Raw genomic sequence first — 12,930 nt, 5'->3', positions numbered from 1 at the left:
ATTCAATATTTATCTAAAATAACTGTATTACCTTTTCTCTCTCCTCAAATCTCAACCAATCATTTTTTTTCTCTCTCCTACATAAATCATTTATTCCTCCAATTTATTCAAAATCTTTTATCTCAAAAACCGTACATCGATAAATTATAAAAGTTATATAGGTGTTCTTAAATATTCATGTTCTTTCATTAGAGATGTCATTCGATATACTTTCGACAAATTTTTAAATCCAAAGGCGGAGCCCATACTTCGTATATTAAGACAAACGAGTTAAGACCATAACATTGGCGGCCGATCCAACAGGGAGTTGGGTTTGTGGGGATGGGAGTATGGGACACACTTAAACAAACTTCAAAGTGATTTTTTTGTTAAGCCTAGGCACTAATTCAAAATATACGAAGTATCTCTACAATAAAAAAATGATAAATACAATCTACTAAAAAAAAGCCACAACTCGTTAGAAAACCTTTAGCCTTGATTTTAAGGTAAAAACTTTTTAGACATCATCTTTTACGATTTCTGGATCCACCACTAAAGTCAAGCAACAAGGGTGAAGGGTTGATGCCTTGATGGGCTCGGAGACCTGGTGGTTGGTGGTGTGGGTTTTGGTCGTGAGTATCTGGAAGAAAGAGAAAATTTTCACTGCTTTCGGCGGTTAAAAGTTTTGTTTTTATTTTTTTATATTGATGTTTTAATAAAAGACAAAATTATTTCTTTTGAAAAAATTAAATATGTAATTTTAAATAGTTTGGAATATGTGACAAAGTTCAACTTATGTAATGGGTAGTTTTTCTTACACCAATATGTTAAAAAAGGTTTTAAAAAGTTTAGAAAATTTTTAAAAAATTTACAAAAAAGATTAAAATAATAAATTTAAATTTAAAAGAATAATTACAATAAAGATTAAATTAATATGTTTACGTGGACGACATGTCCTGAATGTCTATATATATATAAAAGGCTATCGCCAAGTGCTTACATGGCGATCTCTGAGCGCGCCACGTCAGCTTTTTCCTACATGTCGTTTCCATATCGTTTTGCTTGACACATCAGCCGCCAACTCATATGTCGTACTGTAACACCCCGACAGCGGCGGAAAACTCGGAATGTAAGATAAAGCACACGCGCACATGGATGTTACATAAAAACAACTAAATGAGTGCATAGGATAAGCATAAATAGTCGATTACATAATCAAATAAGCATAAGAGTAGTCATCACACATAGGTCCAACCAAGCATTCAAATAAATGTATGTTAAGTTCCCACGCAGGGGAAATGGTTAGGCATATTGTCAACAAACATAAACGAAAGCATGCAAACTCCAAAACCTAGCCTGCAGTCTGTTAAGAGTCCCATGCTACCAATCCTAGCCACGATTTGCTTGAATACCTGAAAGGAATACTTAAACGAGTCAACACAAAGGTTGGTGAGTTCGTAGGTTTGAAAACATTAGTAATTTTGTATGAGTATGATTTATGACATCAATAGAATACGAGGATGAATTAGTATGATGTGGCTAGAGACCAACTTTGCACATAAGTATGAGTATGTGTATAATCGTGTACTTACAATACTTGGCTAGAATAAATCAATCGTGCACTCACAGTCATAAACATGACATGGCTAGTATGTATCAATCGTGCACTCACAGTCATAAAAATGACATGGCTAGTATGTCACAAAGTAGTCTAACAGCCATAGAATAACAATGAAAGCAGTTACGGCATATATAAAAGCATATTTTGTATTCCTTTCACCCCAAAACATAAGTAAAGAAAAAGGGGCTACGAAGACTCACAGTGATCTGGTACAAGCACAGTTTGTAAGTACAGAGAACAAGCACAGAGATAAAAAGGTTTTATCTATCGAAACCCAAGTACGTCTTGTTGGAAACCTATATACAAGTGATTGATCATAAATAAGCACACGTATTAGTTCTTGTGATTAATTATCATTGGAGTGTCCTTGATGAACTGGTGATTTGGTCCTTAAAGATCCTTGAACGTTTTGACTCAAAAAGAGTTTGAATGATCACACATACATATGTAGTTATAATGATAATGTGTTGAACATGTCGTTACTAATGATTTTCTTGTCTTAAGGACTTAGTTTTGATCGACCATAGAACTTGTGCTTTTAAATGAATTATGAGTTTTAATGTACTGGTCTAGTGGTTAAGTACAAGATTTAGTTGATTTAAGTTCAAGTATGCCAAGTTATAAAACAAGATCGTTTTGTGTCAAGATCTTCCTGGCAAGATCTTCCTAACGCCAAGAACAATTGTTTGAGCAAAACCAATCTAGAAGATTAGTTACCCAAGAAGTGTCATCACAACATCACAATACAACATTCACACGAGATCAAACGAGCAATCGAGAGAGAACAAAGGCTGCCCTAGGACGATCTTGGCCTCAAGATCGTCCCATCTGGGCCGTTTCAAAAGCAAGAACAAGTACAAGATCAACAACAACAACAACAAGGTCTAGATCGATTTCAGGACATGTTAGAACATGGATCTAGTACTTATATGCACAATAACACTAACCAATAACACTTTTACTGAATACAAGATCAAATATAACCTAAACAAGTCGTGGCACATCAAGAACAAGTTGTACCTTCATATTCAAAAATGGGTTTTGTAGATTAAAGCATGTTATGACTCAAATTTGTTTATAAAAATGTTACTAAACACATTTAGACACAAACCCATTAACTATTAACACGATTTTCATTCAAAAATTGGACCAAATCATCAAGAACATAAACTTGAAAAAGTTCATTTTTAATTTGATCAAAAACCCATAAATTGTTGTTGTTACCTGAGATTTGATTCCAGAAATATGTTTTGATTATCACAAGGATGCTAAAAGTACAAACGATTTTGGCTTAACAACCCAAAATCAAAAGATGATTTTAGTGTGTGTTTATGGTGGCTGCACTATGTGTTTTAGAGAGAGAGAGAAGAAAGATGGAGAAGAGAATGAATAGTGGTTTCTCTCTCAAGGGTTTCCATTCCTTTTCTTTTTATACCTTTCTCATAATTAATGAACTCAATAAATGCAAGGACCATTTGCGAAAATTTTGAACTAGAACTTTTATGAACACAAACGTTTATGAAGCGAACTTTAATATTTCGTTGAACTTAATCATGAACTCGTCCAATAAATCAAGACTTAAGATCAATTTGACTTTCATATAAGCACATATTTTAAGTCTAAAGCACGTCAAAAACTTAGATAAATTGAACTGTTTAATCGTTCTAATGGCGACAGTACAATTCTAGAAACTTATTTAAAACATTTATAAGACGGCAGTACAATTCTAGAAACTTATTTAAAACATTTATAAGACGGTTGTTACACGTACAGCCAAAATAGTTATAGTTTCTTATTTAATAGATAGAAAAAATGTTGGCGTTTGGATTCGAGACCGCGTAGCATGTGTTTTATGCACACCATAATGCCTATCCTTCTAACCAAATTATTGTTAACAGTTTGTCACTCCACACTTCTTATAGTTGTAATTATGGATGGCTACAACTATTAACCTTATTTAATTTTATTACCTTATCTGGTAATATATCTATTATATTAATTCATAATATCCTATCTCTCAAAAAAAAAAAAAAAAAAATTCTTTATGTACTCATAAATCTTATGATGAATTATCATTTTTTTCTTTTAATATAAAATAATAACTCCATGTATTTTGAAAAAGATATTAAATAAATTTTACCACTTAGACTATAATTCCATTAATTGAATTATCGGAGTATTTTATTAACTAGATTATTTTTCTTGTAACGCACGGATTAAACATATTAACTTTTCGCTATAACTTATATTAAATCATTAGTTATGGATGAAACACGTTAAGATTTGATGATACTATTATTTTAAATGATATTTCGTATCATAAATTATTAATAGGATTGTTAATTACATCTCTCTCCCTAATAAAACAAGGTTCCCTAACTAAAAATTCTTTCAAAATTTGCCACGTGTCAGCCTCCCCCACTTCTTCTAAAAAAATCCCGCTTCGCGTAAAATTCAAAGACAATTCATACTAACGAATTCCAGTTCCCTAATTACTCTTCCACTTTTTAACAAAGCTTTCTCTTATACTCCGATGAAGATCTTTGCTCTGAACCAAATATGCCAACTTTACAATTCTTCTTCTATCTATTCAAATCTTTTTTTCTCTCTCTTTTCAATTCATTAATGCTCTGTGAAATTAGTCTCCAGTCAATGATAAAAGAGGTATTCGTTCTCTATACACTTCTTTTCCATGTTCTTAGATTTCTATTTTAATTTTGTGTTACACTTCTCGCCGGAAGGATTTTGGCCGGAAAAAACAAATATCAACAATGACTCAGAACCAGGTATTAACACTTTCGATTGAGGGTTTTAGAATGATTTTCGATTTTTAAAGATGCTCCAGTTTAGGGTTTTCGCCGGATAAGCCTCTATCAACACCTACTTAAAAATCAGGTATCTCCAACTTTCAGTTTAGGGTTTTAATCTGTATTTTTTCCTTCAAGGTGTCTCATAAATCTGATTTATATAGATTGAAAACAAAGATTTGAGATAAAGATATTTGTTTTGGTTGTTATTGATTTGATTCATTGTTATTGATTTATATGAAACGCGGTTTTAAAGATATATAGAAATCAAAATATAAAACATGGTTTTATATTTTATTTGTAAAGTAAGTTGTATCATGTGTTTCTTCCTTAGATAATGTTACTGCTCATTCTTTACGGTTCAAAAATGTCATTTGTTTGGTAAGGGTCGGGTTGGGTAACGCCCAACCTAATTCATATGGAAACGCTCTAGAGCCGTTATCTGAAGCTTTTTTAACAACTATAAATTTAGATTAATTTCTATAGTAAGCCGTTGTATGGGTATCTTTTGTTATGAATGTATGTGGTAGTGTAGGGTGCTAGAGTTCTGAAACAATAAAGACGAGATAAGCAAAAAGTTTCCCATGAATAATTAACTCACTATCTAAGTAAGAAATAATTCAAGTCACTATTACATATTGTTTGTGGGAGTGTGCTATTGTTTCAGTTCATCTTAATTACAGGTTTTTATTTTTAAGACCTAATTCAAGTCACTATATATGGCACCGCCAAAAAACTCAAGGTTGATAGAAAAGAAAAAGCAACCAACAGTTATCGTCGATTATAGAATGATATAGTCGATTTCAAAATCATATCAAACCAACACTTATGAATCACCTTTTTCAATGGTGTGAAGATTGGTGAAACTCAGAGGAATGTGAAATCTTAATTCAAGGAATACGTTCTCGCCATGTTCTAAGTTCCACTTAAATTTTTATAATCGGTAAAAGCTAACATCATATTCTTGCTTCAGACTTAGATCGATTGTCTTTCATATAAAGAAGACATATAAGTCAATAATGAACACTATATCCAGAGGTTTGCTTTTCGTTTTCTTTACGATGAAATATTTATCAGTAGCTGAGTAGTTGAGTTTGGAAGTGACAAATTAACCGGGTGGGTTGAATAAGAGTTCATAACAGTTTTGTCTCAAAATGGAGGAGTCTAAAGTGTTGGTCAAAATGGGCAGCAAACAATCCATTTTTTTAGCTTTACTAATAAACAAGGTGCTAAATATATTTGGTGAACTACGCTATTACAAAAATAATCCGAACTTTTAATGTAAAGTAATTTAAAGTAGAGGTATCTTTACAAATACACTCATCGTTTAATTTTAACATTCATATGACCAATTTAAGAAGAAGTTGGATATTATTCTACCGAGTAGTTATTATCATTGTTTTAGGAATAGCATTTATCTATCATGTTACTACTCATTTACCTTTATAAGGTTTCCGATATCAAGTGTGCTTGGGACTGCATATTTTAAGTACGTATAGATAATAGTGTTATTTGGAAGCCAAAATGCAGTTTGAATTGTTTGGGTACTAGAAGCATCTTTATCAAAACAGAGGTAGCTAAATGGGTGCAGGTGAGTTGGGTGTTGGGTCAAAATAGGTTCACATCAATATGGGGACTTTTTAGTAGACATCGAATATCATGTACATCTACAGGTATAGTTGACAAAACTTGTCGTTCGAGGCTTTACATTAATCCTTATCGTTGTTGCTATTTTGGTTAAAGTTCTAAACAGGAGTGTATTTCAAAAATGACAATCATGTTTATAAGTCATATTTTGACATCTAGAACATATATCAGAAAGAACACAAGGGAATAAATGAAGTCTTCCATGAGGTTGTTGCACTTTTTGACTATCTAAGTGATCTTCTTGACGAGTTCACAAAGTGTTTGCCGTCTTCTGTTGCTATTGCACATCGTGCTTCTTTAGGGAGACATTATTATAACCGTTATGATGAACGAAACTCAACTATCACTCCAATCAAGTAAGCCTAAATCTGCAGGCAAGGTTGAAGACTCTGAGTTTAGATGTGGGCTTTGAAGTCAAGTATATATGGAGTTTTTTTTTTTATTATTATTATTGGGGAAGCTAATTAAGGCACTTTTACAAGTTAGTACCCATGTTAAACGATGTGTTTATGACTACTAATATATTTTTAACTTGAGTGAATACTTTCTACTATGATTGATTAGCTCGGATATGAAGATACGAGACATAAAGGTTGTAATTGGTTTAAGTGTAATCAAATATAGAAATTTTTACTAATATTTTCTTAATCATGCCCGGGTAGTCACCCGGGTTGATTAGCTAGTTGATTATAAAATAAGGATTATGCTCATTTGAACACTAAAATTTTTGTGAAAATTGGTCAAAACACACTGTGATTATAGTTTAACACAATGTGTTTTTAATTTTTTTTTAAAAGCATATTGTGTTAAGTTCATATCATAGTGTGTTTGAACAATTTTCTGATTTTCACACGCTATCAAAAACACACTGTGATTTAAAACTTAACACAATGTGTTTTTAGATTACACAATTAAAACACATTGTGATATTCAGATCAGAGTGTGTTTTTGCCAGTTTTATAGTTTTCACATAAATTTTCGTTTTCAAATGAACATTTCACTATAAAATAATATATAAATATTAGAATAATTTTGAATGTAGATATTAGTTGCTAAAAGTTTTTATAATATAGATAGTCAATGGCATGTTAAATTTGTATAATATCATAATTTAGTAAACATAAATAAAAGATGTTGAAAAATGATGATGTTGTCTTTTTTAAAATAGTTTATTTTTTTAATTAATCTAAGCACCATATACATATTAATATAGTTTATTTAAATATCATAAGATACTAACAAAGTAAAACTAAATACTTATAACATATTTTCACTCATTTACCCTTTACGTTAGATGATAAGAATCTTATATAAAGTCATAACTTGATAGCAATGTACGACATAAAACAAAAGAAAATATTTTAAAGAAATAAAAAGACAAAAAAAAGTGATTTAAAAAATGATAATATAAAAGATAAGGATATTTTTCATATTTATATCATTAAAGTAATTATCTTATATATAATTAAAAAAATTGTAGGAATTAGTTTTCATAATAAATGATTTATTAAATTAGAATTAAAACTATAAAAGTTTTAACAAACTAATATTCTAGGGATTTTTTTTAACGGTTAGAAAATAGCGTTTAATGAATAATATAAAATTTGATTTTTTGGCATTGTCAAATACAAAGTGTAAATTACATTAGGGATTGTTTTCTTTTAGTCATTAACACTGTATTTTCGAGTTTTTATTAAAGGGAAAGAAAAGAGAAGATTGGATAGGAGAAGAAAGGATAAAAAATTATATTTATAAATTGCATTCTTGATTTTTCTCAATTAAAAAAAAAAGAAAGTGAATAAAAAGATTTAAAGGCATTCTTGAGTTAAAAGAAAAGGATAAGAAAGGATAAAAATATATAATATTACATTTATAGCCCCATAGTTATTATAGTTCATATAAAGGTTTGAAGGGTATATTGATAAATTTATAACTTATCCTTCAAAATCATGTCAAATATGGAAGGAAAGTTTTAAGCTTTAAAACTCCTCACTTTTCCTTTCCATCACTTTCTTTTCTTTTAATCAAAAAACTCAAGAATGCAAAAACATAAGTTTTCTTCTCCTTTCCTTTCTTATCCCATAAAATTAAAACTCAAGAATGCGCCCTAAGTGTCAAGTGTACTAAGTGACTAAATGTATAAATAATATTTGTATGTATTAATTAAAATATAGATAATTAACAGTTATTTTTCTGTATTAAGTAAAAAAAACATGAAATTTAAATGAAATTTGTACCAAATTTCACGTTTCATCCTTAGGTTCATGAAACTATCTTTTATGTCCCCAGCTTTGAAACTTCATCAAACGTTTTGGTCCACACGATTAACAGACGTTAAAAAGGTGGTCACGTGACTTGCACGTTGAGGTTATGATGGTCATATTTTTAATAGGACCAAAAGTGTAATTAACTCTTTCAATAATTATTTTTTTACACCTAATAGTACATATATGTTGGTGGATTTGATATGTTGCATTTGGATGGATAGGTAGAAGAAAAAAAAAAGACAACACCTAGGTTGATGTTCCCGGATTTGTTTTGTAAGTATAAATTTGGGTTAGATGTATTGCTAAAAGTAGGCGGAAAAAAGGGATTAATGTAAAATTTGGAAAAAATGTAATGAATTCTTTTGTCTTAATAGCATTTGGTAGTATTTGTTGCACAAATGATGGTGGATGATGATAGTAAATATATGTATTATTAATAATAATATTAATTAAATTATGTAGGGATGAAACGACAAAGATATCCTCGGACCAAAAGTGTAATATTTTTTTAACGCCTGTCAATGACGTGGACCAAACTATTGACGGAGTTTCAAAGCTGGGGATGAAAAACATAATTTAATGAACCTAAGGATGAAACGTGAACTTTGGTATAAACCACAGGGTCGAAGTTTGTAATTTACTCTATTTTATTTATATGGAAGTATAGAAAAAGCATGCTAATTTATATTAGAGTAAACGGTCGAAATCGTCCTTGTGGTTTACCCTAATAATCAAGTTTCATCCTTAACTGATTAGTCAAAATTTATACATGACCGAGTAGTTACCCAAATTGATTAGTCAAAATTTATCTAACTTTTGGTTGTTATATGTAAACTTTCGTTATAACACAGTTTTGCCAAATAAAATTGAAAAGGTCTTGAGTTTGTATGACTCAATGGAAAAGTATAGTTATGTAAAAGAAGTAACACAAGATGTTTTTGTATCATCTACACTCCTGTTATAACTCTTTCTATTTTTATTTCTTAATATTTTTATGACTATCTTCAAGAACCGTCATAATTAAAATTTCAGAAATATATTGCTTTTTTTCATGATTAACAGATTACAGGTGATCGTTAGAACCATTTTTGTTTGTCTTTCATGCAAAAAAACCATAGTTATTGTAATGTAACCGAATATAAAAAATAACAGGTCATGATTCACATAATCATATTCACCCCACCAGTGCTTATAATTTGCTTTTTTTTTTTAACTAATTACATATTCATCGAAGAAAATACATTTTTGGCAATATTACTTTTATTTTATGTCATTTACGATAAATTATGTTAGAAAATAAAAAAGATCATTGCAATGCACGGGTTTCACCTAGTTTTATAATACAAGTTGTAGTGTTTTCTTTTACAATGACTTGACAATGAGTCTGAGAGAGCGAGAGATAGTTGTTGTAGGATTGAGTTGGTTCAAAACAAGTCCATCTCAATTGAATAAAGGCCCATTTTCAAGTCTTCAATATCAAACTGGGCTTGACATAGACCAATTTGCTAACCCAAACTCAAATACTCAACGTCTCAACCTTAACTAAAAAGAAAAATGAGCAACTATATTTTATTTTGGAAAATGACTAATCCTCCTAACAAAATAATCTAAAAAACTTCCTTAACACTTTAAGAAAATGACATGTGGTATCCACTAATTCTCTTTCATAATCTTGTCTCCTGATTTTTCCACATATCATCATCCAATAGTTAGGAGGATTTTTAGGCTATTTTCTTAGGAGGATTAATCATTTCCTTTTTATTTTTATAGGTAAATTTTCCTTCTATGTAAAATTTCCTTTTATGGGAGATTTACATATATATCATATTTTTAATATTACATATCTATTCAAAGCATGCTTTAAAAGCATTGTATTTATGCATTAAAAACTTATATTTTAGATAAAATATGTAATTATGTCTCTTACTTTTCTTCAGCATGAATTGAGTCAATGAAAAGAGAATGCTAATTAATCTAATGTTATTTAAAAAAATTAATCTAAGTCGACTATGTGCTGTTTTTATATTTTTGCATAAAGGAACGAAAATGAATAGTGAATTAAAGAAGGTGGGACAAAAGGTGTTGGCTAGGTAGGAAGGGACAGGAAGACAAGAGGAGTTGAGAGTGTGTCAGAGTCAAAAAAGCAAAAGAAAGATCGAAGAGATCGGATGGAAGAAGATCTGATCATCTGATGCCCGATCAGATGATGGTTTTATTTGGCTGGATTATGCTACTTCTTTTTCAACTTCAAATTTTCTTCAACATATTATTCCCTTCCTTTGGGATCTTCACCTCTCCAACATCTCTTTCATAACCCACTCACTACACTACCTTCTTCTCTTTTGCCTAAATTCTATTACTCCTTTATGACGTTTTTCATAAAGAAATGATTTTTCTTTGTTTCATTCTTTTAAAATATGCTTCGTTAGTCTTTTGAACAGATATAAATCTTTAAAATTTAGATTGGAAGACATAATTAGTGGAGAAGATGTTATAAACTAGTGTAACTAAAAAGAAATTAGGAATATATTTTAAAAGAAAAAGTATAACTCCCCTTTTTTATTTTTCTTTACAAATTTTATAAATGTTTTATTCGTCTTTCGATCAGAAATAAGTCTCTATATTAGTGTCGACTTAATAGTGGGAGGCGAAACAATAGTATTGGTCCCCATAGACTCGATATATTATATGAGCTTAACGTCTAGACTTTAGATTTGGTATCATTATAAAACTTGTATAGGTATAACCTATTAGGCCACAACAAACCCTTGACACTTTCCCCTTCTTCCTTACTGCCACATCAGTTTTTCTCTCTCCTAAATCAGCTCTTCCTCACTTAGGGTACTAGGAGTGGTTGGAAAGATTTTATCAACCCTCTCAAATCTAACCAATAATATCCATCCACCTTACTTTACCTTTTCAACCCTCCCACTCAACCATCCCAACATTTTTTAGTGGCATTCCATAAAATGTTCAACCCTCCCAACTTTTTTTTTCTTTTTTAAATATATCAAATACATAACATTTTATTATTAAAACACAACATATTAATAATAAAAACACAATACTACATTTAAACAACTAAAAAAAACACTTCAACATACTAAAACATACTAAATTAAATTTTCAATCGGTGTTGGCTGAAAAGCCGGGTCATCGAAGGATGCCAAATCTAGACCCGATACATGCTCTGTAAGATCATACCGGAGACGATGATGGACGTTTTCGTCATGCAACTCCGGTAAAACGCTATGATCATACACTATCGGTGTCGGTTGGTCCATTATATGAACCGGTGAAATTTCCCTCCCGTCGTCCTTAATGATCATGTTGTGCAATATACAACACGCTTCAACGACTTTGCCGATCTTGTCTAAATCGTAAAAACGAATCGGGCGCTCCAAAATCTTCCATTTTCCCTTAAGAACACCAAAAACCATTTCAATATGTTTTCTTGCCGCTTCATGTACTCTCTTGAACTTCTTTTCTTTTGGATCGACAGGGTGTGGATAAACTTTAACAAACGTAGACAACCTAGGATAAATCCCATCAATTAGCAAATAGCCACGTTTGTAATAGCGACCGCGAACAATGAATGATGAGTTTGGAGCCGTCCCATTTCGAACTGTGTCATACAAAGGCGACTGATTCAACACATTAATATCGTTATTTGACCTGGGAGGACCAAAAAACAAACGCCATATCCATAAATCTTGTGAAGCGAAAGCCTCAATCATGATCGTAGGGACTTTATGATCCCCACGTGTGTATTGCCCTTTCAAACTCCTTGGACAATACCTCCATTCGACATGCGTACAATCAAGACTACCAAGCATCCCGAGAAGATGATGTCGTGCTTCATGCGCCTATTGGATCATAGCTATGTCATGGGACGTCGGCCTACGTAAAAACTCGCGCCCATATATATTAATGACCGCATCACAAAAGTTGATAAGACATTCGCGTGACGTGCTATCGGCCATGCATAAAAACTCATCGAAGTTATCCGATGGTTTACCGGTCGAGAGTTGCTTGATTGCCGACGTGCATTTCTGTATCAGCGAGAAACCTTGTCTATTCCTTGCGTCCGTATGTTGTTGAAAATACGGGTATTGAGCTTCAATGTCACCAACAATCTTTAAAAACAACCGTTTACTCATGCGATAACGATGATGAAAGAAGCATTCGCCGAATTTTGGCGGTTCCGCGAAATAATAACGCATTAACTTTTCATGGGCTTCTTCTCGATGTCGCTCGATGTATGTGCGGGTGTCATTAGAGGAACCCCAGTCTTCTAGCTCTTCCACCGCCGCTAACGCGTCTTTAAAAAATAAAAACGAACTACCCGTTGATAAGTCGGGTAGCATAGGCGGGAGGACGATTTCGTTGGATGAAGATGAAGTAGACATCTTTATTATGTGAAAGTGTATGTGTTTTGTTGAATATATTGTTGTTGTGTTTGAAATGGAAGAAGAATTGGTTAAATAAAGGTAAAAAGGGAAAAAAAAAATTAATCAAAGCTTCAAACGGCTATATTGTTTGACCAAATACCCCACCCCAACGTTCCAATTTGCACGCTCCTTCCCATTTTCAATATTATGAAGCCCGG

General features: G+C 31.6%; 2 protein-coding genes across 2 annotated transcripts; both read right to left on the bottom strand.

Moving 5' to 3' along the window:
- Window positions 1-11,434: 11,434 nt before the first annotated feature.
- LOC122601146 (protein ALP1-like) lies at window positions 11,435-12,058 on the bottom strand. The gene has a single exon (XM_043773914.1). It carries the CDS (start codon window positions 12,056-12,058, stop codon window positions 11,435-11,437), a length of 624 nt encoding a protein of 207 aa, XP_043629849.1.
- A 129-nt stretch (window positions 12,059-12,187) lies between these two features.
- LOC122601144 lies at window positions 12,188-12,730 on the bottom strand. The gene has a single exon (XM_043773913.1). It carries the CDS (start codon window positions 12,728-12,730, stop codon window positions 12,188-12,190), a length of 543 nt encoding a protein of 180 aa, XP_043629848.1.
- Window positions 12,731-12,930: the final 200 nt, after the last annotated feature.

The sequence above is a fragment of the Erigeron canadensis genome, chromosome 5 (genome assembly GCF_010389155.1).
Source record: "Erigeron canadensis isolate Cc75 chromosome 5, C_canadensis_v1, whole genome shotgun sequence".
Taxonomy (NCBI): Eukaryota; Viridiplantae; Streptophyta; class Magnoliopsida; order Asterales; family Asteraceae; genus Erigeron; species Erigeron canadensis.
This window is presented reverse-complemented; position numbering and strand designations above follow the sequence as displayed.